The following is a 27809-nucleotide window of genomic DNA, read 5'->3' on the forward strand; positions in this document are numbered from 1 at the left end:
TAATTATAATTTCAAAAAAAAGTTGACTCGCCGATCCGTATCGCGCGAGAAGATACAAATATTTATAGTCCGTTTACTACTTCGAAAATCCACTTTTCCTCGCACCTGCTTTCCGCGAACAGCAACCGCAAAGGTGTCGCGCGCGGATTTCACGGTTCCCGAAGGACATCGACAAAGAGATTCGGCAGTTGTCGAGCGTGTTCGTTGCCTCTCTCGATTCCTCTTCGATGCCGGGCGAGCCTGCCCACGTATACCGGGTGTCGCGTGGGTGTAACGCTCGTGCTCGACGCGTGCACGTAGTGGGGATCCTCCGGTACTCCACTGGCTAGGACGGAAAGGAAAGGAAAAGAGTGGTGTACCTACAGCTGGCTCGTAAACGCGATTACGTTTCGTCGCTGGCAAACCCATTCAGTGCTCCTTACGGTACGAAGGAACTTGGTGCGGTCGGTGCTGGCGTCCCGACGGCGGTCGTCGCGCATCCTCCAGCGATCGGCGTGGTCGGAACGACGAGGGACATCCGCGCACATGCACGCCGGAGCTGCGACCCGCTTGCGACCAGCTTGCGACCAGGATCACGTGCGCGTCGTTTCAGGTGTTTTTGCTCTTACCTTCGGCGAGTGACGCGCGCGCGCCGGAAACACGGATTCGGTGGCCAGCAGAGAAGATTCCGTGCAGTTGCAACCGGCGACGCGACAACGCGACAATCGCTTCCGATAAGAGCGAATCGTTCCCGAGTCGACCGCGTGTCATCGGACTCTCGTCGGGGTTCGCTCTCGAAGGGGTGGCTACGACGCGGCTGTTCGGTCGGCGCGGGATCGGAGCATTTGGGTGAGTTTGCCGAATCGATCGGTTCGCCTCGACGCGAGCGAAGAAACGTCGCGCGAAACAGCAATTTCGGAACAGCGTCCATCGGAAATAATTCGTTCCTTCGTTACGCGAAGATAGCGGGGCATTTGTTACGGGAAGCCTTGACGCGCTATCAAAGAACGCGCGTAAAAATAGAACGTTTCTTGCCCTGCGCGGCGGTTCCCATCCTCCTGCATGGGATCGGTCTAGTTTAGCCGTGGTTAGCTGTCGCTAAGTCGAAGGAAGCGGATCCCGCTAAGTTCTCAACATAAATATGTATAACGAGCGATCTCCGCGTCGCGATAAACTGGGGAAAGCACGAAGGGGTTATCGAAGACGAGCACACGATTACCCCCGCCGTCGAGCGGCCCGATGTCCGGTCGATCGATCCGTCGTTAACGAGAACGGAAAAGACGAACTTCCGAGTACGTACGTATTCCGAAGGAGAGGCGTCGCGTAACGCGAGCATGCTCGTCCGCCGAGGTTCGGAGCAACGATTCGGTGTTTCCGGTTCGATTCGTTCGACGTCGAGCCGGAGCATCGCGTGCGACGACGACGCTCTCGGGATCGCGCGAACGAACCGCGAAAACAGCGACGACAAAGGGGAAACGAAAAGAAAACGGGAAGGGGAACGGACGGGTGCGCGAACGGTTCGCGGTGAAACGAGCCGCATTCTTTTAATGGAAAATGCACGAACCTCCTTCGTTTTTCTGTTATTGTCGTTGCAGAGCCAACGAGAGAGCGGCCGCGGCTGTAGAATAATTTCCGTTGCCAGGATTCCACGACGAACCGGGACGAGTGGAAGAGAGAGAGATTCCGCGCGACCAACCAGTCCGCGATCGTCGAAGACGCGATCGGGTCGTAAATCGCTGCAACACCGTCGGCTGCCAGAATCGCGCGTGAACGGGACATCCGTCGATCGTAATTGCCCGATCGTCGCGGATACGGTAATACGGTACGTATGCTGTTATCACGGTCTCCGCTCGTTCGCTGTGAAATGGATCGAACGCGGTGACAGGAAAGCGTCGTCGATGAATCGTCGGGAAATCGGCGCGATCGGCTTTTCCGAATGCACGGTTCGAATCGGAGATCTCGTGGGAAAATTAGCAGGGAACGTTTCGGTCGTGGCTCCGTAGCACGATCGATGGTTCGATAAAAAAGCGGTCGTAACGTGTTACCGTGAACGGACGAATCACGGATTCGGCTGGTACGCGGGTATTAACGCAAGAGGGTAAGCTCTCGGAGACGATCGTTGCGCGACGCGATTCGTGAAATTTTCGTCGAGTCCGGAAAAAGCAGGCTTTCCGCGCGGAAGCGAATCGACGTTTCAGATTTCTCTTAAACGAGGCCGGAACTGTCGCAGCATCGACGGATTCAGGGTACACGGTATCGGAATTTATTTGAGACGCGAACCGCGAACGCGTATACGTTCGTTACGCGGATATTCGAAGCGTCTTAGTCCTGGACTTCTTTACCGAAGCCGCGACGACCGCAGGAACGTGCAAACGGTTAATGTCCAGTCGACTCGGGAACGAGGCAACAGCACGATCGGTATCGGAGGATGATCGCCGGTCGCTCGGCTAAGCGGACGAAACGACAACTCCGCGTTACGTAACGGATCGCAGAGCTATCCGGAGATATCCGCGGCATAACAATTGCCGCGGTGATCGATGCTCGATACGCGAAGTAGCTCGATCGATCCTAATGGAACGCGCGAGCGTAACAACCGTTCCGTGCGATCGGTCGCGGCAGCCATTTACGGCCTGTTGGTTGGTTCGTTCGTTCGTTCGGTCGTTCGTTCGTTCGTTCGTTCGTCAACTGTCAGCCCCGACGTATCCCATCCCGCGTAATTAGAATGCGCGAGTTAAGACCGATTAATCGCGCCGGCAGATATGCATTGGAAACGGACTGTCGCGTATTAAACCGCGGGGACACCTACATGCCGATGGTGTACGTGTCGCAAGATGGCCGGGTCACTGCCTACACGGTGACACCCACCGACTCTTGGGACGCAGCCTTCGCCACGAATAATATACTGGTCGACAGCTCCTTCTCCATCTTACTCTCACTCTCTCTCTCTCTCTCTCTCTCTCTCTCTCTCTCTCTCTCTCTCTCTCTCTCTCTCTCTCTCTTCCCCTCGCTTTTTTATCGATTGTAATTTACGCCGATTAACAGTTACACGAGTCCGATCCTTGGAGGAAACCCAGCGCGGATACAAGCCGATTTCCATTCGAGTTAACCGATCGATCGATTCGACGTCGATCGAGAAATATGCGGGACGAAGCTCCTTTTATTCGGATTTATCGGGGTCTCGATCCGACTACTTCCAAATGCAACGGTCGTACATGACCGGAAACATAAATGTATTTAATTTGTAACGCTAAGCTTACGAAATGTGACCGAAAAGGGAGAAGAACTTGCTTCTTTTCAACGTCTCGATGAACCAAAGCAGTTTTAATTATGTATGAAATGCAATTTTTGCTGTACGCGCGCATCATACCGTAATGGCGTCAGCGATCGTTATAGTCCCGACGCGCGTATCCGTGAACGAGCATCGCCGTACAAATTCTCGTGGCCTGGCTCGCCCTCGTATTCCGCTGGCTAGATTATGCTACGAGTAATATTGTTTTCTCGTACTAACTTTTCAAATATTAGCTATCGTTGCTCCAATTATTAACGCGATCGTCGATCGAGAACTCCAGCTTACCATTGTATTTAACGTCGACGGTGATCGATGAGAACGCATACTTATCTTTCCTAAGATTAATAATAATAATAATAATAATAATAATAATAATAATAATAATAATAATAATAATAATAATAATAATAATAATAATATTGTTTGTCGCGTCGACGGAGTACTTCGTTAACCCTTCGTTGCAGAGAACGTTATAACAGCGAGCACTCGAGACAGCGATAGAAAGACAGAAAAGTAATAACAATAAATTCCTCCGTAACAGAGCTCCTTGGCGCGCGGAGCACAAGGTCCGACTCGAAGCGTTCAGTTTTTTTTCTAAACGGAAGCGAGGTTTCAGTTACGATCGACGAACGAAAACGAAACTGTTCGGTCCGCGTAGCTGGCCATCCCCTTCTCGGACACAGGAAACTAAAGTCAAACTATCCACGCCCCCCGACGTTTCGAATATGCCTTTAAGCGGGATACGCGTACGCGCGGGGCCACCATCCAAGAATCATTCGGGGCTTCCATTGATAGACCGAATCTCTGTTTTCCAGAGCGGGGGCGCGCGAGGATGACTTACCGATGATCGCTGGACGTCGATGATCAACGGTATCTCCGAAGATGGTGTACAGAGGCAGTTTGCAAACGGACGATCCTCGGGACGCGCCGAAGCTGGTCAGGATTTCGCCGTTGCGCGCCAGCAGGTCCAACAATCCTGCAACGAATGCTCGTGTCGTCGGCTCCGTGAACGGGCCGACGTATCACGGCCCGTTTATGTCGGCGATCGACGTTCAACGAGCCAAATTGATCGAAGAAAGACGGCTGGGCCGCGAAAGGGACATCGAGACCGTGGAGAAGGTGATCGCGAGGACGACCGGGTTGAAGGTGGGCGCGCCGAGACTGCGGAACATCGGTCAGATACGAGATACCGTGTTCGTCGATCCGACTCTGATACCGATGGAGAAAATCGGCCGGAAGGAGCGAGACCGGCCGAGGACGATAGCCGTGGACGGCTCTCCTCGAAACACCAGAACGCCCAGCTCCATGTTGGCCGATCTGAAGGACCTGGAGAGGCTGAGGAACACGCCGCCGGCGCAGAGATGTCCCAGGACCTCGGCCAAGGCCGACGCGAGGTATTCGGCGGCGAACAAGAAAGCCGAGCTGTCGAACTCGGCGAAGATTCGATCGGATATAATAAAGATACAACAGATGTTCCAGGCGTCGGATGGCTCCGCGCGAACGGTAATAAAATCGAGCGAGAAGAGAACGGACAAGAGGAACGAGTCGGAGAGACAGGAGAAGCGAGCGGGAACGGAAATTAATAAAACGAGGCTACTGGCTCAGAAGCTGCTGGAGGCGTCGCGGACTAATCGGGAGTCGCTGAAGGATCGCTGCAACAACAACCCAAAGAACTGCTCCTCGAATAAAGCGGCGAAAGAAGCGAAAGAAACGAACGGTAGGATGTCGAGTAGAACGACCGCGCAAAAGAACGGTCTCTCCGCGGATTCCAAACATCCGAAGGAAAAGATTTCGACGGAGGAAGCGCAGCCGCGCCCCCCTGCGCGGAAAAGAAAAGAATCGAGAAACAGGCTCGGCCGTGACGCGAACGAAGACGAAATCGGCAGAAACGATTTTCGGGAGAGCTCCGGAAACGTTGGGATCGGGAGGGACGAGGTCGACTCGAACGTTACGGAGGAACGTTCGAACGCCGTAAACGCGGGGGAGGACCCGAAAACGAGGACCAGGGAGCTGGACAGGCCGGATATCCTGGACGGTTTACTGAAGGAATCCGACAGGCAACTGGCCGACTTGAAATCCGATTTGAACGTGCGGGGAAGACCGCGCAGCCACTGGAGAGGATTCGTGCAATCCATGAGGCTGCACGACGTCGAGCTGCACTCGGATAGCGAGGATCAAAAGAAAGGTGAGCCAGCTTCGTTCGTTGCACGGACGGCGAATAATGGTGGATAGATTCGGGGAGGCTTCCGTCTTGGTCGTCCGGCACAATTATCCGAACAGTTTTATATCTTGGATAGAGTCGAAGCGCGCGAATCGAATCGAATGCTCGAAAAAAAGAAAGCAACAACTACAAAATACCGGACTCGAGAATACGAGCATCGAAACAGCCCCGAAAATCCGGTCGAATCGAGGGATTCGCAGGCTCCGAGGTTTAATTACCGCCCGACGACCACGCGAGCATTCCGTTCGGCCCACGGAAACGATGTCTCAATGTTCCGGGGAGAGAGCGGGCGTTCGCGCGCGTGTAAAAGGCTGATCGACGCGCACAGGCGTGTCGGGCACCGGGGTCCGCCGGTTAAGTGAGATTTATTGGAATTTCTGCTGGCCATTTCGATGACCCCCGGCGGCGCGTAGGCACTCGGTCGGTTTAAAGGGTGCGTTTCATAAGCCGTAGATTGGATTAGCCGCGTTCGCCGAGGTGTTTAAAATTACAACCGACGCGGTCGTTAATCCCTTGCCCTAAAGCGCCCCTATTTTTAGACTTTCCGATGCTCCCTCTCCCGACCGTGTTCCTGGCGCAGGTCAGGGTACCGCGTCCCCGACATATGTCCCGACATATGGATTCGTTCGGAGAAACGAGCCGCCCTCTTCGGTTCCTAACAGCAGCGGGCAATCGAGCACGAACCGCGACCGTTCGAGCCTGTTCCCGCGATCGCCTCGCGGGCCATCGTTGTTTTTATAGTCGGTCGTGAAATAATCCGCGACGCTGTCAACGGGAACCCAGAATTCGCGTTGCCAGTTCGAGATTCCGACCGCGAATGCTTCTGGCATGACGCACGGTCGTTTCCTTCGCGTAACCGGGACCGATTTTCTCGATTCTCACGCCACCGGTCTCGAACCATCTAATTTCACTCCTCGTCGATCGGGATCGTTCACCTTGATTCCGCGATGAAAGTCCCGCGAGACGGCGAGCGTCTCGTTTCCGAGTCCGTGTACCCGATCGTACCTCTCTGTTCTCTCCGGTAACAGTTATCTACGGTTTATCTTTCTACGCGCGGAGATTTACTCCGTCTCCCTACTTGCACGCGTCCCGTGTATCGGAGATAGGTGGACGAAAACGTTTGCCAGCGTCTTGGGGCATTCCTCCTCGAAGAGGTTTTATCGCGTTACAGTTTCAGACACACTTGTAACTTTGAAAGGGAAAGGGAAAGATAACGCGGCCCCGGATGCGCCTTCAGAGAGGATACGACGAAGGGTCTACGTTCGTTGTCCTCCCAGACGTTATCGACGACGATAATGTGGTATTTAGCCGATAGCGGTGGGACCTGTGTGTGGACGCTATAAATTGCATCCGATTCTATGTACAGTGGCGGCCCATATACCTACGTACGCTCGAAGTCGTCGACGATTACGATCGTCGATGATTACAAAAACGAGCCGCGAGGCTCGAATTATCGTAATTATCGTCCTCTTCCCAAATTGTCCAGTTTTGTTTTCGAGCCGAAGGTCGAATAGGGAGAATTTATCGTACACGGTTTGTGACCGCGATCGCGAGAAATCAAGAAATTCAATTTTCTACGACGAAGCAGACGTTGGCGAATACTTGTCGGAGAAGATTATATTCGTAGTCGAATATATATATATATATATATATATATATACGATATAATATTCGTAGTCGACAAAGTTACTTTTTCGTTCGTGATCGCTTGGCGTTGAATTCCACCCCCCCCCCCCCAACCGCGATTACCCGATACGAGATGACCCGAATACTGGAAAAGACGCGAGAACTATCGCATTTTATTAAACCGTAACAGATCGTCACGAAGAAGATTTACGCGATAACATCTTCGCGTTTGCACGAATCGCGTGCAAGGTAGCATGCAAGATTTTCGCCCCATAGATCATCCCATTACGAGGAACATGGTTGCACACTCGGGAACACCTAGCAGACGTTCTCACGGATATCGTACGGGGAAAGTTTTGCGAGCCACGAAAACGTGCGCGCGTGAACCGAGACGAGCGTCGCGTTTATTAAAAATCCAGCGACGCGCGGTCGTTTCGACAAGGCCTTTGGAGTCTTGTCGCGGCTCGCGACGCCAAGGGCCGCCTTTGCCCGCGTTCGATTTGCGCGGCTGCATTTTAGAAAAATTTGTTGCGCGAAGGCCTTTGCGTCGATCGTTGAACGGGTCTCGCGCACGTTTCATCTTGCGTCACGGTTACAAGGATCGCAAGGAGCGTTAAATATTTATAAAATGTCGACGCCCCTGGAACCGCGCGAAGAGAAAAGAAATTGCCTGCTTTCCACGGTTTTCGTTCCGTAGGTTTTCTCCGGGTTCGAATCGGCCGCCGGGTTCGTTCCTTTTTTCGCTCGCGCGGAATGCTCGACGCCGATGGTAAAATGCCGATGTACCGCGGAATATTTCGATCGCCTCCCACATTCTTCGTCTCGACCGTTGCATTTTGCAACGGCTACGTAACCGTATTCGTTTCCAAAGTTTTAGCAAATCCTCGAATCGGCATCTTTTTTCGCGCGTGTCGTTAAGAACGCTTTTCCGAGTAACCGTCGAGAGGTTTCGGCTCGTTTCTTATCGAGAAGTTATCGACGAAAAGCATTTGCTAAATATAACGGTCGAAATGCATAATACATAAATAAATGTACGATACATGCGTGAACTAAGAAAAATCATTTGAAGCAGCACATGTCAATGAACAAAGGTTTACGGTGGATACGAATAAGAAACGGTCGGCGAGTACGTGAAACGAGAATTTAATCGGAATTTAATAATATATAATTTAATTTTGAAACAGAAAATTTACAAATTTAACAGAAAAAACAGCGACTCTAACAACAACAACAAAAATCATTAAACGATGAATACCGAATTCAAGGTTGTCGCGTTAGATCGGATTAAAATACAAAAGCGTATATTCGCTCCGAGAAATGCCCTATCTTTAATGATTGGTAACCTCGTAAAGAATTAGAGAGCGCGTCTTTAACAGCACGCGCGAAAGTCAAGGCCGCGAGAGCCGGCTTCCTTAAACATCGGCATGTTTCTTTGTTTTGCTATTTATTTTTAATTTTATGGAATCCTACGATGCACTTTTAGCCTCGACCTATAGATTCCGCGTCGTTATCGCCGTTTCGCGCGACAACGGATGCGACGTACCCAGGATTCGAAGCAAACGTTTCGATATATATTACATAGGAATTAAGATAATCTTGTACGACGAATTCCGAAACGGTGGAACTTTTGCCGTACGAAAGCGTGGTCTTTGGTACTCGTTTCGATCTGTCGGCGACTTCGTGTTATATCGTACGTCCTCGCGACGCGAAGGCCGACGCACCTACATTTTTATCGAACAACGTAACCGCCTGTCGACGATCGGAACGCGTTATAAAAACCGAAGAGATTACCATCCGCCCGGTCGTGCGAAGATTACAAATTGTCCTCCGGTAACCGGAAGGTCTTAGATAATTTCGAAACGCGATGGCGCACCGCCTCGATAAGGATTCCACGAGCGATCGATGATCCCATCGATGCATCGGTGCATCGGTGCATCGGTGCATCGGCGCATCGATGCACCGTGACGTTGCGCCCAAAAATATCCCGGGTTTTCCTTACCGCCGGAGAGCCGCGTACGGTGCGTCGCGTGCACGTGTGTACAGGCGGTGACGGCCCTTGCCCTTGAGTCTACGCCCTAATATTGATCCGGCGTCCTTTCTGCCCCTCCATGGTGGCCCATGGTGTGCGTACAATGAAACGCAGGATCCTCTTCGCCCCTCCAACAGCTCGCAGACCCATCGTGTCCCCGTTGAGACCGGCGTATGGGCCGATGTTGCTCTCCAGTGCAAATCAAGCTGTCAAACTGTCGACACTGATCGACGCGATATCGGTCCGATCGTTTTTGTGAAATTTCTCCACGGTTTTCGTGTTCCAACATCTTTCATCCCTCCTTCGCCAAGTTTCGCGTCGCTACCGCAGCACGTTCGAACTTTCCTCGCCGCATTCTCCGACTTTTCCACCCTCCGATCCCACTCCTCTTCGGGGACACGCGGTTCTCGAACCAGCCCGGTTACGCGTTATCGAACTCGATCGATACGCACGCGACGTTCCTCCGGGGGTCGTCTTCCTCTTCGTCCCGGCGTTGTCTTCCGACGACCGGCGTTCCTCCGATAAAGTGTCTCAGTGCAGGCGTGACCACGCGGTCGGATGCACACGCGAGCTCGTTCGTCAACCCGGAGATGGTTCTTTGCGACGTCTGCGACAACAAAGGTGAGACCACGGACCGTTTCTCGGATATCGTAGCAGCTTCTAGGCCGAACCCTCGTAGAACAGGTGAATTTCGACGCGTAAAGGCCAGGGTGCGTCCCGCCTCCTCCCGCGGCTTCGTCCAAACGAAGCAATCTTCTACGAACGAATCGTCGCGCCGGCTTAAATCGAATCGCCCAACTCGGTCGACCGAATCGCCCAGGCTTCTTTTTAAGCCTTTCAAGACTACCGGGCCCGCGGTACTCGATCGGATCGGTGACGGGGAAGAGGGATTCCGACGATCGGAGCATCGTTGTTAAACCGTGACCGCGCCAACGTCGACGATACCGATCGATGAGGGGATGCTGTGTGTTTTCGACCGTATGGGATTGTCACGGAAAGATATTTATTACGCGCGAACCGGTCTCGCCGGAGGAACCGCGCTGTGCAGACGCGATCGCAAAGGTGAGAGAAACCCGCGACGATCGCGTGGTAAATGCCTGACATTTTCACCCTCGCCCGTGTAAACGTGTCTCTATCCGCCTTGCGGAACACGCCGCGCCGCGGTCGAAACTTCGGAGAGAACGCCGGGAATCTCGAATCTCGATCGTTCTTGCGAATGCAGCTTTGCGCGTCGAACGAAGACGATCGGACACAGTTTTATTATTAATTAAGCTTTGTTACACGGTCGCGCTCTCCTGACGTGTCTGGTTCACGATGACTCTTCGCAAGAGTTTTAACAAAAGGTTCGCGATTTATCGTTAGACTCGGAATCGACTCGTGCTTGTGCAAGAATGAATTTTAAACGAGTTCGGGATCTATCCTCTGCAGCTAATTCGCAATTTGTACGCACCGGTTTACGTATTTAGGATTTTCTGCAAAGATTGCCGGATGCAGCGGCTAGGGTAAAAGCGTAAATTAAGGCGTAAAAAGCACGGGCGAAGCACGGCGCGTTCGATAGCGGCCGACCACGGTACGAAATATGAACCGATTCGACGTACGAGCTGGTGTTTACAAAAGATAATTACCAATCTTCGGGTATGCGTCTAGGTTGGCAACAATGGTATCGATATTTTGAAAGATGTTTCATAGCAGAACCGTAACGGAATTCTACATCGTTAACCGCGTGAAACCAACCGTGTTCTTAATTATTATTAAAATGGCCGTTTCGCGTAACTTTAGCCTTCGGATTGTATTACACGTAATTGTAATAAGCGCGCGTCTGAAATTTAATTTTGTCGACAGGCTGATCGATTAAACAACAAAATGACGCAACCTTTGTTTACGCGGATATATATCTTCGTAATTATTCGTACGTCGGGCTCGACTCTCCGCTCCACGATCGGATAGCAATTGGAACAACCGAATGGTGCATTTTTATGCGAACGGGTATTTTTTGTAGAAAGAAGGTGTAAAAATGAGACCTGGATAGAAATATTCGACGATACCGAATAATGACATTTTATTTTGTACATTATTCCCAATGGATTTTTATTTAACCGGTAAAAAAATGTCTTATCGAACACGAATCATAGAACCTCCAAGACGTATCTTCTCGAACGATAGCAGCGCCTTCCATCCCCGACTTCGTTATCTTCGAACGGATTTTCCAAATACATGCCTCGTCGTTGACAGAGTGTCAACGAATAAGCTGTCGAGTGCGCATAATTTAATCGAGCGTCGCGCCGATTCCGTATCGGTTCCGTAGCTAAACGATCACCGTCTTCGAGCGGGTATAAATTTCGCAGTCGCGACGAATAGATGGTTCGTCGGGATATTTCACGCGTTCGCGAGTTTCTCCGATCCGAAACGGTTGCTGGTTATTACGGGCAATCGTGACCAAACGTCGAAGATTCCATCGGAGGCATCGCGGGGCACGGCGAGATGCAACGTCGTGCCATCGTACACCATGGGCGTGCCATAAATTCCTTTCCGAGAAGAGTCCGATTAAAACGGCAGACTAAGCGGCTCTGGAGATTACGAGGACCGGGCTCCTCCGTGTAAACAAGCCTCGTTATGCACTTAATTACGATCGCTCGAACAGTCTCGAACGCGGGTCTGCGTCTGCGTCTGCGCGTACCGTCGGTCCGGGCCGAGCCGGGACGACGTTATTTTTCGGGGAGAAACTTTCTCACGCCCTCGAGGGCGTTTTACTTTCGCCGCTCGAGTTACAGCCGGCGGTCCTGGAAATCTGGGAAATTCGTTTCGGACCGCGTCGCGAAACTGGCAACGGTACAGGAAAGGTTTAGGTTTTCGTGGCCGAGATCCGCTTCGTATTTTCACCGGCGTCGCGCGAGACCACAGTCGGGTCTTTCACGAACGGGACAGTTCAGCGAAATCGCGGACTTTTGTTCGAGACTTCGCGAGATAACGGCCCTCTCTCGGTTGGCGCTATTTATACGCGTCCGATACACGATAGCGTCGAGTCGATCGATCGAATGGCCGCATTGTTAACGCTTTCCGCTGTCCGATCCGCTCGCTCGAAACGGAAACGGGGCGACTCGAATTATTACGAATGTTGGGAGAGATCGACGCGTACCGATCCATACCACGAAACGTAATCGTCTTTATATTTTAATTAGTAAGTTAGCTTACAGCTTGCGGTTGAATTCGAGAACTTGGAAAGTTGGGTTTGAACATTGGTCCTTCTTTCCGCGAAACTGGTCGGCATCGAATCGAACGCGACAACGGAAAGTCCGTCCGCCGCTGCGAACGCTGTGCGCCATCGGGCGCCTGCTTATCGCGCTCCGTTCCGTCGAAAAGAATCGTTATCGGGGGAAAACGTTATCGGTCGTATTATTTTACGATGACCGCATCGCGGCGTGTCCCGAGAGCGCGAAAGAGAAAAAATCCTCGCCGTGCCTCGGTTTCGAATCGCGCGAATCCGTTCGTTCGGTGCGCGCGATCGAACAACAACGGTTCGGCAATCTTCTGTGTACGATTTACGCGAATACGAGATAACGCGGGAAGGATAACGGGCAATTGCCAGTGTACAACGCGACCGTTGTAACGCGCTTACTCTCGCTGAATCTTTTACAAAAATGGATGGCCACAGTTGGATGGATTAATCGGGCTAATGAAAATCAACAGCATCCGTTGGAACAGTGGTAGCGGTAGTGGTAGTAGTAGCAGCAACTACCGCGCGGTGCTCTAGAAAACAGAAACGCGAATGGGGCGTAGCAGAGACCTAGCTTTACGGTTATTAGACTGCGTATCTTTATGCAAAACATCAATTTTCTGCATCGGTCGCGAAAAATGGAAATCGCATAGAAAGCTCCTTTCTTCGATCACTTAAATAGTTTCGAACGTACTATCGTACTCTAATCCTTTTTGTTACGGTGTACATACGTAGAAATTTACGAGCGAAGAACGATATCTATCTTCTTCCGACTTTTCTTTTCATCTTCCAGTTTCCACGTACCAAAGAAACGACCAACTCTTTGTCCGCTCGAGGCTTTTACGCGCCTCGTGTCGACGGTCATCGGCGTGATGTCACGCATCGAATTATACCATAAGCTAACGCGTTGCCGCGATAATCGTGTAATTTAATTCCCGGCGACCGACAACCCCCGAAATCATTGTCGGGTATACCGTATTCTTACGGTAGCGACGAAGCTCGCGTACACGGCGTACGCGAGAAGAAAATTGGCCGATCGCCCCGATCGCGTTTCATTCGGTTTCCGCGGATATATCTGCTCTTTCGAATCGCGCGGGTGCCCTTTTGTTCGATCCGAACGGCAGCGATCTGGCATTATCCGCGGAATTTCCGAGATTCGAGGTCAAAGTCTGTTGCACGCGTTTCTACGGTCGCGTACCGCGGATACATCGAGAGAACTGGTGTAAATTATCGCTCGTCGAATCAGCTGCGGCTATTCGAGCGTCCATCGTTCGTTCGGCTCGTAAAATTCAACTCGCTCGCCGAACTGGATAAACGTTGGCTGCCGATCGACAGCTTGTAAATTCGGTCGTTGGAAATGTCTTGAACTTTCGTAAGGTTACGCGAACTTGGTTCATTTTTTCGCGCGTTGTCGAGCGACGTCGCGCGTTCTCATCGGAATCGTTCGATCGAACGTTGACCGGATACGGGTCGCGAACAGCCGGTCGAGAGTTCCGACCGATTGAAATTCGGTGTATAAAGATAGTACTTCCTGTCGAACGATCCTGTTCTTTGGTTAGCGAACGTTGACGCTACCGGGCACACTCGTCGACCACTTAACAGCGTTGTAGTTCGCAGACGAAGTCGCGCGAACGTTAAGTTAAGTTCGACGAGTTAAAACGACGAATTCGAAACAGGGTTATATTATTATGCGAAATTAAGGAACCGTTCCTTGAAAATCTTTGATAACGCTCGATTCGAGCTTTTATTTCGATCGAAGTTGTTTTGCAAAAATTTTTATAAAGTAAATTTTACTATTTATTTCTTTTTATACCTACGTTACGGTCGTAACGTGGAATAGGAAACGATCGAGAGTTCTATTCGTTCCGGGACGGAAACCGGCAACTTTGTTCTCGATCGATCGGTTTCTATCGAGAAAGAATATCGGTCGCAACGTTTCGAACGATCCGTGTAGTTCGCTGTCGTATCGTACGGATGCGCTGGACGAACGGTCGCGTACGAGCCGTTCCCGTCCGTGCCGTTTCCTGTTTTTCTTCTATCGTCCATTTCGCACGCGACACTGTTTCAACGATAAGGGGTGGTTCATAAATATTTACGTAACATATCGTCGCGTCGATTCTAACGGTGTAGCCGAGAAAGCACGTCCACGTATAAAGCCAGCGATAATTCGTCCGGAAACGGGGAACAAGGCATTCGCGTCACGCACCGTGCACTCGTACATAATTCGTGCATTCTTTAAATTTACAATCGTCGTCCGGCCTATCGAAGCGTCGGACGCGAAGCTAGGATGCACAAAGGTCGGCGTGCGGCGGTCGCGCGCGATAACAATGGTTCGTCGTTTCGTCGATCGCGACGACGAAATGCGGCCGGTGCTGATTTTTCTTTCGAACGGGAACATTGCCGAGTCATTTGCGAGCGTTTCGATGCAAATCTCGATCGCCGCGAACGTTACGCAATTATGTCGGGGAATTTTCGCTCGGTCGCCTAGAAGTCGGGAAATCTCTTTCGGATCGCTGGCTGGCCACGAAAAGCACGATTTCTAAAGCCACGAATCCAGCCACGAGGGTACGCGCCGTTTTATAGAAACAACGAAACGCGAAACAGGAATTTTCCAACGGAAACGATCGCAGCCTGTACAAGCAGAATCGCGCGGGGGGTAGCAGTTTCGAACGGGGATCGTTTTCGTCGTCGCGGTCATTCCCGTTGGCCGCGAGCTTCGCGGACAGAAATGTAATTTTTCATAAAAGTCGGTGCCTGGCCGGCTGAACGCGTTGCGACACCGCACACGTCCCGGTCACGAATGTAATGGTTATTTTATTATCCGCGCGTTCGATGCTCACGATCGTCGTTACTTTCTCGTTAGCCACGATCTACCGACTATAGGCTAGGTCGCCGCGGGAACGATGAAAAAGTTGTACGGTGTTCTCTTTCGACGTACAAGTACGATAGCTCGATGACTATGGAACGGAAATCCTCCTGCTTTTTTTTCGCGGTGAACGCAACGCTTTCGAGCGTCTCGGTTAATTGTTCGGCAGTCCTACTTCGATGCGGCGTCGGATACATTTTCAAAATATCGTTTGCGTAGAACGGATACGTTGCGCAAGCGTGGATGCTTCGACGATTATCCATATTTTGCGCAGACGATACAAATTTTCGTTGACGGATCGGCAAAATAATTTAGCGAACGTTTCTCATCTATGATTTCAGAAGCGTGAAACAATTTTTAAACTCGTTTACGCTCGATCACCAATAGAAAATTTACGGCATTCGATTCCCTCGGGTCGGAAGCTGTCGCGCATCGCAACATAAAAGTATAAAAGTTTATACGATTTAAAATCATTCTTCGTCGATTCAGCGCTTACACGACGTACGCGGACGCGAGCGTCGACGTATCGTATATCTTCGGATAGATCGATTTTTACCGTTCTCATCGGATATTAAACGTTGCTCGTAAGAGGCCTTTGATGAATATTTCTGAATTCGATCGGTCGGCGTGATACGGAAAAGCGAGCGAGGTCTCGCGAGGTCGATGCGTCGAATTAAAGGTCCCCCCGAGGCGAGGCCGCGCGCAGAGGGCATAGGCCGATTACGCGCAAACGCGGTCGTGTAACCGGGCGCGCAGCGGCGCCAAGTTGAGAACTCCTTGCATAATTGGAGTCAACGATGCGTACCGAATGGCCTCCGCCATTGTCTGCATACAGTTAGCCGATTATTCCGCGAACACGTTCCGTACTGTTCGCACCAGCGACAAAACTGGCGGCTGCCACGGGTGACATCGATGCGGAGACTGCGCGTCGCTCGCACAACGCGTCTGTAACACGTTTTTTCCATCGTCCTCGATTCATCGAGAATCTCGAGAAAGGACTTGTATGTATACGGAGACGGTATAGCATAATTCGAACTTTGTCGTTGTATTATATATAGTCGAGGCGTTTCCATAGATAATTGTATCGAACGGCAACGCGTAAGACCCTCCGCGCGCTGCAAACGCGCGAAACGCAACGAGCTTGGATAAGTTTCGAGGCGACGCGGTGGCACGATACTATTATCAACGACGAAGCCGATGCACCGGGGACGCAGCGGACCGAGCGTCGTTGGCCTTCCAGGAAACGCGAAAAAAAGCGGCTGCGATCCGCGAGTTAGTCGCGTTCCAAAGGCAGCAGCAGCAGCAACAGCACCAGCCGCGCTCCGAATGGAACCGGAAGTCGTCGGAACGCCCCCTGGTAATTTCAGACGCGACGTCCCGCGATAAACGCCAAGGGCTGCGCAAATTGCGAAACGAGTCGGCAGCCGGCGGAAAGAAGTCCGGGAGGACAACGAGGAATAATTAAAAACCGGGCGTGGAAACGAGAAAAGAGCGGGACAACGAAGAGAATCGTGTAGACGAGGCGCGCGCGCGCGGTATTCGCGGTTTTTGTCGAAATCGTTTAACCGGTTGGCGCCGAGGAACCCGGAGTTTTTCATCGGTGTCTCCCGAACACGTTCGGTCGGCAGGCGCATTTTCTCTCTCGCCGCTTACAAAACGGTTCTACCGTTTACGCATTCCTCGTGGGCAGCAGTCTACGCGTTCCCAACCGCGACTGTACACGCGTATCTACGGGCCCCTTCTTTTCCCCTCGTTCCCTCCGTGTCCCGCTCTCTCGCATTTTCCTATCCTCCGACTTTCCTGCTCTCCAACCTCCTCGCTTCGCTCGGCATGTCCGCTTCTTCGAACAAACGTCTTCGGCTTCGCTTCGCGTCGACGCGTGCAACAAGAATGCACCCGCCGCGTCGCTGCAGACCAGTCCGCGCTATTCCGCGTCGTTCCGCGTCATTCGGCTCGCTGTTTTACGGAATCCGATCGTCGCCGTACCACGTCGCATCGGGAAAACGGTCGAATAGATTTACGGGCGCGCTCGATTCGCGCGAACGAGATCGATCTCGCGCGTGCTCCATAACATGCCGCATCCGAAGCAACGGCTCCTTTCCGGGTCGACGACTCGCGCCGATCCATTTTCTAGATGCCGATAATTTTGTTGCGATACTCGTAACGCGCCGACGGTCGATACCATATCTTGTAACGTTGCGGTAAAATGCAACCGTTGCAACCGTTGCAACCGAGGAACGCGTACAATTCCAGGACTTTTAACTGCGACGGATCGTTGACCGCGCTTTCGTACAATTTTCAACAACGTCCCTCCGAACTACGTTATGATACGCGTCTCTCGGTTCTGTTATCTACGCGATGCAAGGGAATAACCAAAATATGTGGCACCTCAATTGCATGCTCGTGTTCACGATCCGCGATCAACGTTATCGAACCAATGAAATTGATATCTCCGCGAACACCGAACTCTCGCAGCTGTCATCCGCAGACACGCCGTCGAACGGAAGCAGGCCGACGCATCGCGTGAATTAACGTTGGAACCGGTTATCCGACTAGATCGATCGAGCTCGCTGAACGTTGATGGCGTCGGGACGACGACGAAGGACAGTGCTGGATCGCGCCGAGACACAACGAACGATAGAAGAAACATTCTCCCGGCTTGACCTCACGCGCACAGCGTGTCGGTTAGTCACCGAAACGCTCTTGTATTCCCTCCTACGTATTCATGCGCGTTCGTACGTATTCGTACCTACCAACGCATCAGCGCCACCCTCCCCTTTAGATCGCACGTGTGCGTATGCCGCGTGGTACGTGTCTTTAAATCGTTTCTATCGTCGACGATCGGCGTCTAGAAGCAGCGCCGGTTTTCCATGGGTTCGCGCTACTCGCCGTGGGAGTATTTATGGGGGAAAGTCCATTATCATCGGGCATCGCGATGCAAAAATAGTCGCGGAGCACGTGCGGTTGCTAAATGCTGCGTCGCGTGTTCGCGTCTCTCGAACCCTCTGAACGCGGTAGGTGTGTTCGCGATCGACGGATTCACACCGGTCGGTCGACGTTGGTTAACGTCTTCCGGTCGATCGTTTCGGAGCCAACCGTATCGTTTAATCGTTACGTTTCTGCGTCGCGGTTGCGAATTATGAAACGAAACTTGGACGTTCTCGTAATCGTTAATTATTCGCGAACAAATTTCCCTGGTTCTCCGGTCGCTGTGAACAATAGTTTAGAGTACTCCGACTGCTCTAATCGGACTGGCCCCGATACCATAGACGCGTTAAAAGGTGTACAACCGCTCTGTGTCGCGCGCGTTCTCGTTTCTCGCAGCTCGGCCCGATCTGCTCCGTTTTTCATTTTGCAAACGATCGTCGCGCAACGATCGCGTCACTCGCGCGCATTTTAAGAACGTCCAATGAATTCCGTGCTTCCACGTGTTTCTAATTAGAAACCGAACCGTAAGGATTTGATCCACGGTTCATCGCGCGAGCGCTATTTAGAATGCCATTATACTTTCCATTAGGACGTCGCGTCGCCGATGTAATTTTAATAGACCGAATAGACCGAATAGACCGAAAACACCGCAATTGCGGCAGGAACGATTTGAAAATCGAAAGATCCGATGAAATTCGATTCTGCGCGTAACCTCTATGTTTTAATCGGAGAGATCATTGTAAAATGTCAACGTGGGAAGTAAAATTATGCGTGTTTACGAAAGACCAGCTCTCTTATCGCAGTCGATCGCTCGCGAACACCCGTGGATGCAAATGCCAACGATGTTTGAAGTTAACGATACAAAAATCGACCAAATCGCACAGGACGCGCCAACGCGGTGCCAAAAGCGATCGTTCTTTTCTCCTCGGGAGAAGAATATAAAAACCGTCTACGCTCGTTACGTAAACCGTCTTGTTTATCGCGTAAACGCCGCGCCTCGCTGATTCTGCATGCCGGACCGCGTTGCTGCGTACGCGTCATTTCGATCGCGGGTACGAGATCATCGATAACGCGGTCTAACAAATTGCAACTTTTTTTTCCACGTTCCGACCGGCGCGCGCGATCGTACATTTTGACGAGTCCGACGCGAATCCGAACGCGAAATCGCTCTCCGATCGAAGCTTCTCTAGCTTTTACCTTCGAAAACTTGTTTTCGATCGTTTGGATCGTTTCTGGTTTGAAACGATCCCACGGGCATGCGCGATCGGTTGTTTAAAACGCAGGAAAAAATACAAATTTGTCGGACAGGGTATCGAGGATACCGGATTCGGATATATCCTGCGTGGATGCCGCGCGTTCGGCGCACGCGCGACGCGGGTCGAAAGGTCTTAATGGGATGTAGGTCGAGCAGCAACGATGGGTGGAATTCATCGACGTTCCCTGTCCGCCGACTGTAAACCCGCGAATAACCGAAACCTTGAAAAATCTACGTTCACTAGCCGCCGCTGTTGCATTTTTGCTGTCTGGGAAAAACGCTTTAAAAGGTAACGCTCGTCGGCCGCGCGTTAAATTATAAATCGCGTCGGCCGGTTAAGAAACCGGCACCGAGGGTTGCCGATCTTCGGAACACACGAATCGATCCTTTCCGTCCAAATTTTATACGGACGCTTTATACGGTCCGTGCGCGAAGGGTTTGCGCGCACGAGCGATCGACGATTAAATATACGTATTAATTATCCGTAGGGTAAATACATTTGTAGAATCGACGATTCTATCGCGAATCGCGAACGCTTTCGAAACGGTAGCAACGATAGAGCAGTGATCGAAAATAGACAGAGCATACGAGAGAGCGAATGTAAAAATTCTATTCATATTTTTCAACGTTGTTCTTTATAAATTCACTCGCGCGAGTACCGTCGTGTATGGCAATCGGCTGTAAAAAAAACATGCGTGTTCGTGTATGGAACACGGGGACATGGTACGGAAACAGTGTTCCATAATAGGTACATCGAGAATAGGTACATAGATCTAAAAACATCGGTTTATCGAACAGCAGCGGTATAAATATTCGACGATAACATTTTGTAGTTACAATCGAAACAATGATAATCTTATACCTCCTGAAAAGCGTTCCATAATGGTTACTCTTATACCTTGCAAGTTTATTTTCGCGGACACGTGGAAATTCGAGTGTTCTCCGAACAAACTGAAAATAGCCGTAAAGAAAATATGCGTATCGGGTTTAGTTTCTGTTTGCCCGAACAAAGGGTTACATTGTGCGCTCGCACAGGCTCGAACGAACGGAGGCCACTAGTTTTACCGAACCGCGTTTCGATCCGAATTTTCCGTTTGGAAGTTTCAATACGTCGATCGTCGTACAATTTAAATATCAAAATGGTCCGATGCTTTGCCATTGTCGGGTCGATAAGAAATAATCCAGAAAAAAAGAGAACAAACCTGCAGGATTTGCTTCCTCTCTGTCCGAGAAGAACAAAAGGGGCGATCGTTTACAGTCAAACGCAGAGGGTGGGGTTCCATATGTTCCCATGGATCGGAGGATACGAGTCTCGTTGCATCGTGTTCCCAGGATCGATCCGGGATCCCGATCTAGAACCGGGCTCGTGCAAATTATGGAAAATCGGGGGTACCGTTACGAAAACGATACGCGAAGGATCGAGTGCCGGGGCACTCGATTCGCAACACGGGGCGGATTATCGAACTCTCCGTCGTTGTTCTTACTTCTCTCTCCCTCTGGCTACGCGGTTGGCAGCGTGGCTCGAAAATCTTGTGTCCACCTTCGTGCGGAGCTCGCACAAAGAACACTCGTTCGCATTATTGCAGAAAATAATGCGGCCTGCCCTGACCATGAGGCGCACGAGTAGAATCGTATGTAGGGTGTGCACGCAGCCGTGATGCACACTAATAGGCGCACACACCCGCCCGCGTCGATACCTTTGTGTACGCATGTAAGTGAAATAGAGGAAGAGAGAGAGAGAGAGAGAGAGAGAGAGAGAGAGAGAGAGAGAGAGAGAGAGAGAGAGAGAATGGGAGGGAAAGAGCACGTTCACCAACACGCGGCGAAGGGTTCCCACAATCGGTACACAATCGGTCTACGACGGTGACATACACGGTGAACCGGGAAGTAAAAAATGAATTGTCGGGGCCCGGTTTTCCTTTAAATCGACCAATTGGGTCTCGTGGTAGAAATTGACTCGATATGCGGGCAAAGTGGAACGAGAATACTTTGGATACGAAGTAAAACGAAACGGTTTCCGTTCGAGTGCCGTTTCAATGGGAGAATCGTTCGTTGGCTCCGCATAGAACGTATTTCTAAAAACGCGTTCTCTACCGTTAGGTAGCACGGCGATATCCGATATATTTAAAAAAAAAAGTAAAGTATATTTTCAATCCTCTAGTAATTTGCAGAAAATTGTCAGCCTCGACGAGTTAGTTCGCAGCGAGGAATAAAAATTTAGACGATTATCGTCGTCGGCGATTGTTCGAGGCGACTCCGTAAACTATGTAAACTATGCGCGGACACGGGCTGCCGGCGACAGAACATAAAGGATATCGCGAGAAATGGAATTCCTTGCGTGTCATTCGGTAGTTATGCGAGGAATTCGTATCACGAAAAGTGTACGAGGGATGGGGACCGTCGAACGGTTTCTCGCGCGTCACCCTGTATGCACAGGTACGGAACTGCACGCGTGTGTAGCCTATGTTACGCACACGCACGTAACGCCTTACGCACACGGCCAACCGTAAACCTCCAGTCTTTCAGTTCATGTCGGGACCGCGTACAGTGTGGACTCCCCTGGTTTCCGAAATCCCGTTCGGCCGTCGCGCGACAGAATTTTACGAATCTTTTTTTCCGATATTTCGTTCGTTGTGTCGCTATTTTCTCGTTTTCTTTTCTTCTTTTCCTTTTTTTCTTTTTTTTCTTTTTTTTCTTTTCTCATCGTCCGCGTCGATCGACGAAAACTGTTATCTCGGCGACAACCTCGATAATGCTGGCGTACGTTATCGGATACGTTTACTTCTACGCGGAGATGCTCCGATTCGAGTTGCAAATGCGCGTGCATCCGGGCGAATACAACAAGCTTGCAAAGTTCATGTTGTGAGACGCCTCTGCGGCGTCGCAGGACGTTCGCGAAAGAATAAATCGAATCTCGTCGATAGATCGAAGATCGGAGGATCGCGAGTCGATCCAAACGGCGCGGAACGCGGAGTCGCCCTTGACGCTATTACGGTTGACCTGCTCGAGGCAAAATACCCGATGCTGGCAAATTTTAATTAACGCCACGGCGGCGTACGGGCTGTTTCCGCCTCGAAATATCAGTCTCGCTCGAGTCGGGCTGGTCGTTATTCCGGAACAATGAAACCGATAATGAACAGCGATTCGAGCCAGCCCACCGAGCCGGGAAGAGCGTTCAGCGTTTACCGTGGCTTTCGGTTCCATTGAACGGGGTTCGGCTTTTCGATTTGCCGAACCGACCGGGGATGAAACGCGATACCGCGAAAGAGAGAGAGAGAGAGAGAGAGGACCCATCGTCGGACGCGCAAAATCTTCCGCGAGCCTTGAAATTTCAAACCCTCGAACGAGAGGATTCGAAGAAAGAAACATCGTTTTCTCGCCGATAAGGCGACGATCTAGGAACCGCTAGATAGAGGAAGGAATCGAAAGAACGGTTCGACGAACGTTTACGATCGAAGGAAAGAGCGCAACGTCCGGCGGTCGCGGCGGAACGAAAAAGGCCTCGCGAAGCCGGGCGCATCCGGAGATACGTCGAGAAGTGAAAGTGCATTTTGCAAGATGACTGTAACCATGGATAATGGCGAGTGCAGCCGCCACCGACGCCCCAGTGTGTCCGTAACAATCAGCGAGGGCAACGACAAGCTGACGCCCGGTTTTTCGGCTCCCTCGTTCTCGCCGTCGCCATCGCAGTCGCCATCGCCGTCGTCTTTGTCGTCTTCGTCGTCTTTCCCGTCTCTTCCGTGACACGTTCATCGGCCATGCGTCGTCCAGCAACGGTTCTGCCAGCGACACGGAAGATGCGACGCGCAGTTGCAATTACGATCAACCGAATTAACGTCCAGTGTAAACGCAGTGACCCCGCGACCGCGTTCGTCATCGGCGTTCATCAATAATTTATGAGGCTGACTTTCCACCGACACCGGGAAAAACGGGATCGTCGAGTTGGTTATGAGCGTGCCGGCTGCAAGGTCACCGGAGCCACCCTAGGAGAAGGAAGAGGTAGAGGAAGCGGAGGGGCCGCGCGACCCTTCGACGACCGGCGGGACTGGTTGGATTTAATCGCGACCACGTGGATCTCTGAACAACAACATGGAGACCATATTGAATTGTAATCAACCGACAAAACTTTTTTCGAATATCTTTAAAAGTTCAATGACGCGGTATCGTTTCCAAAGATCGCATCGATCGGTTGACGCGTCTCCGAACGATTTACCTGCTCGATTGCGTCGTTGTTGTTGAACGAAGCATCCGCGTGTCTTTCTCTCCTTCTCCTTTTGTTCGAGGCCTCTCTCTCTCTCTCTCTCTCTCTCTCCATCTATCTATCTATCTATCTTCGGTAAATAACAACACTCGGAGCGATTAGATAAGCGCTTCCTATCGTTTAACGTTAGCCCGATGATCGAAAGCGGCGATACTTTCCTCTTTTTCCCTTTCGAACGCGTTGGAATAGATAGGATATCCTGAGATCGGTTACTCATCCGGAATTTTTTTGCCCGTGTCCCGCAGACCTGAACCTATGGAACAAAAGCATCAGTCAGCGATGGAGGAAGCTGAGGAGGAGGTGTTCCGTGCAGGAGACGTCCGAGCCACAAGAGGCACTGATACAAGGCGGAACGACCCAGGGGGTTATCCAAGCGGTAAGATCCAGTCCGGCCAGCAGAGAATCTTCGCCGGCTGCGAAGAGCCTTCAAGATGGCAATTCGCCGAAAAAGCTGCTACAGACTAGCTCTTTGAGGCTGCCAGGTAAGACTCTCGGATCACCGACGACGAAACACGGGCGGAAGTTGAGATAATCCGGGTCGTCGAACTTCGACCAATTTTCCAGGCACCACCAAGGGAATAGCGGACATTCAGAACGTCCTCCGGAGCAAGTTCAGCAAGATAAACGCCGGGATCAGGAAGAGAAAGGCTTTGAGCGTGACCGAGGTGTTCTCGCAGAAGGACAACAACGCGTCCAACTTCTACGTACCCAGCCCGCTGACCTCGTCGTCCAGCCAGAACTTCGACGGCGATTACGATTCCAGCGAGCCGACGTCTTTACCTCCGTACCCGTTCCACGACAATCTGGAGACCCTGGCGGAGGGCAGCGCGCCGAATTCTCCGAACTGCAACAGCCCTTTGACCAGCAGCGACAAGACGTTCGCGTACTCGCAGAACAGCAGCAGCTACGACTCGCCTGTCCACAGTCACGATCGCAACCGCAAAGACATCTACGAGAACGTGGTGTACGCCGGCAGCTCGTCGCCCGGTTGTTTTCCCAGGTCTAGGGGAATATTGCAGCGCAGCAACTCCGAGAACCGCGACGCCGTCAGAAATCACGATCATTCCTACGAGAACGTACGCTACCAACGAGGTCACAGGTCGGAGGTGACGTCGGCGGTCACCAGCCCGCAATCGGACAGACATTTGGCGAGGAGCAACTCCGAAACGAGGGATCATCATTCTTACGAAAATGTCCACTTCCAGAAGAATGGGAAGGGTCGGAATCGGTCCGAGCCGGCGTTCGACGAGATTCATATACCGAGGATCGCTCCCAGAAAGAGGGTGACGGACTTCAAAGTCGGCGGACAGGTGAACAACTACTCGAGCGGATCTGGATCCGGCGGTGCGAGCAAAGAGGACGGACCGTCTAGTTTGGGCGCCGAGAAGAGCCCTGGGAAAAAAACTACGAGGAGATTGAACAGCAGAAGCGTCGCCAACATTCCTAGTTCCTCCGGTTCTGGTTTGAAAACTTGGCAAGTAAGTCGGTCGATTTGAATCTGGACGCGCGCGTCAGCCCGGAAGAATGTTCAGCGCATTCGCTTTTCAAATTTGCAAGATAACGTACCGAACCCAACGTTCGATCGTCCAAATAAACTATAATAACGAACTAATCTATGGGATAATGTTTTATAGAGTAGTTGGTGATGGGAATTCCTCTGATTATATGAGAAGATGTATTGAAAAATGAAACTCTCTCTCTCTCTCTCTCTCTCTCTCTCTCTCTCTCTCTCTCTCTCTCTCTGCAAGTTCGAAAGAAAAGTAGTAAATATCTAGCTGCATATTTATAAACACAAAACACGAAAGATTTGGTTCGCGACGATCGATTATCGAATCCTCGATACGTTTGTTTGCAGGGTACGCAAGACACGGACGAAGGCCTGAATACCGACTCGGAACTCGAAGACATCGACGAAGCTGGCGAGGGCGAAGAGTCGAGATTCTGCACCCTGCCGAGGCCGGGCAAGGGTGGCGCGTCATTCACGATACTGACTGCCAGATTCTATAAGGGTCCTGGGCACAAAGGACTCGGTTTTAGTATCGTCGGCGGTACCGATAGTCCCCGAGGTACCATGGGGATTTACGTGAAGACGGTCTTCCCTAACGGGCAGGCTGCCGATCTTGGCACTGTGAAAGAAGGTACGGCCGGCTCCGTCGCGACGTTCACTTTCAAAAAGATAAACTACGATTGGCGCGCATTGTTCCAGGGGACGAAATTTTATCGATAAATTCGAAACCTCTTCACGGGATGACGCACGCCGAAGCAATCGCCGAGTTCAAGTCCGTGAAAGCTGGCGACGTGGTTCTGCACGTTGGTCGACGAGTGAACAAAAAGAAAAGGGACTCCTTGACCCTACCACCTGTAGCTCCTCCGGCGCCTCGTCAACAAGTCCAGTGAACGACGGATCGTTTGCTCCCACATTCCGCGCGAAGGCGTGCTACGCGATTCTGCAGCGAAGAAGCGGCGGCAAGGCAAACTCTCGGCTCTAGCGAGTGCGCGATGGCATGTGCTCCGCGGATGCTATCCACCTGCGAGCAATATCGTTTATTATTGCTGGCAATAATAAGAGCGGGACCGCGTTGGCATTGCGCCGCGACGAGTTTGCTTCGACATTGGTTGTTTTCGATTACGATAGAGAACGGCGGCGATGTTTCCAGTTCAGAATCGTATCGTTCTTACGCGTTGTTCGTTTTCGAATGTTTCAAGAGAATGTCCAGAAGAGGTTTCCGTTGCGACCACGATATTCGCGTTTGTCGAGCACCGCGCTCTCGTTTCAACGGTGTCGGAGAAATTGCCGATCGAGGCTGCTCCGATGCGAGCTGCCAATGCGTTACGCGTTCGCCTATAGCGTAATCGTAATCCGATCGATTCGATGTTCAAAATTCGTTGATAGACGAGTAAAATATCGTTATCGTTGCGGCGAGCGTTTCGAATCCGTCCGTCTCGATACAGCTAAATCGATCGCGACGGCTCGATGCTTCGATTTCACCGAAGTTTTTCTCCATCGCTCTCATATCGGGGCGATTTCAATGTTCGAACGATAAGAGCGAAACGAGGCGAGCGTTTCGAGCAGCTGCGAACGGATCAAAATTCGATGTAATCCTATAATCTGGTATGTGTATTCGTAATCGATGTACCGCTGTATTTATCGATAACTCCTAATCGTTTTCTCCGGTAATATTCGAAGCCACCGTGTATATTAGCGTAAACGGATTGCTCCAAGGATCCGAATTTCGTATACTCCCTTTCTCGTGTATCGAATTTTAACGAAAGATGTATTTTTCGAGACGACGATCGAATTTTCTAGACTGCTCCACGAGAGAACGATCTATATTTTAATAAACGATTCGCGACGTCGAATCGAAATGTAAACGTATGCGGACGAGAAACGATCGGGGAGCACCTCTCCCGTGGCTCGGCGACCGAACAGATTTATTTTTGTAAAACAAGGATCGAACGAACGAAAGGAACCACGCAAGCGAGCGAGTTATCAAACTACTACACATGTATATCGTATATCCGGATGGTCGATCGCGGCGAATCGACGAAGCTCTGCAACGGCCTGATCGAAACGGGGGGCGGCGTGCAACGTGATCGGCCGAAGTTTTCCGCGTTGCCGCGAGTGAGAAACGAATTATTTTTTAATTACCGCATAGAATTTAACGATGATCGCCCAAAGATAAAGTCCAAAAAATATTTTTACTACGAGACGATTGCGACAGGATGAGAAAGACGATGAAACAGTGCATATCTATAGAACTATATATTTTGACGGAACCAGCGAGACGCGTTTAATTTAAGGCGAGAAATGTTATTAGTATCTAGTCCATGTGTAATATTTCATTTCTAGATAAAGTCTTCAATCCACTCGATCCTTTTTTCTTTATTTTATAGCGATATTATCAGAGGAAAGAAAACGAGAAAATCTATATATACATATATAGTATATATACACGTATGCGTACATATGTGGTGAGATATACATATATATATACACATAATTATATATTTCTTATATCAACTTTTAAAGATATCGAAGCAGCCAACGTAACAAGCGACTAATCGTTAAATTAGACTTAAGGTGTCGTGTTTCCGCAACCTGAGCGGAGAAATTAATTCTAACAACGAGACACGTTTTCCT

The 27809-nt window shown here is 50.9% G+C and overlaps 1 protein-coding gene across 2 annotated transcripts; it reads left to right on the plus strand.

Annotated features, from left to right (window-relative positions):
• Nucleotides 1–135: 135 nt before the first annotated feature.
• LOC117217831 (uncharacterized) lies at nucleotides 136–27540 on the plus strand. Of its 2 annotated transcripts, XM_033465673.2 has the most exons (7): nucleotides 136–828; nucleotides 1575–1801; nucleotides 4084–5453; nucleotides 23914–24150; nucleotides 24233–25146; nucleotides 25524–25806; nucleotides 25875–27540. In XM_033465673.2, exons 3-7 carry the CDS (start codon nucleotides 4151–4153, stop codon nucleotides 26063–26065), a joined length of 2928 nt encoding a protein of 975 aa, XP_033321564.2. In that variant the 5' UTR covers nucleotides 136–828; nucleotides 1575–1801; nucleotides 4084–4150; the 3' UTR covers nucleotides 26066–27540. The 2 variants fall into 2 exon arrangements, with proteins under 2 accessions (XP_033321564.2, XP_033321563.2); XM_033465672.2 differs by lacking the exon at nucleotides 1575–1801.
• Nucleotides 27541–27809: the final 269 nt, after the last annotated feature.

The sequence above is a fragment of the Megalopta genalis genome, unplaced genomic scaffold (assembly GCF_051020955.1).
Source record: "Megalopta genalis isolate 19385.01 unplaced genomic scaffold, iyMegGena1_principal scaffold0023, whole genome shotgun sequence".
Lineage (NCBI taxonomy): Eukaryota > Metazoa > Arthropoda > Insecta > Hymenoptera > Halictidae > Megalopta > Megalopta genalis.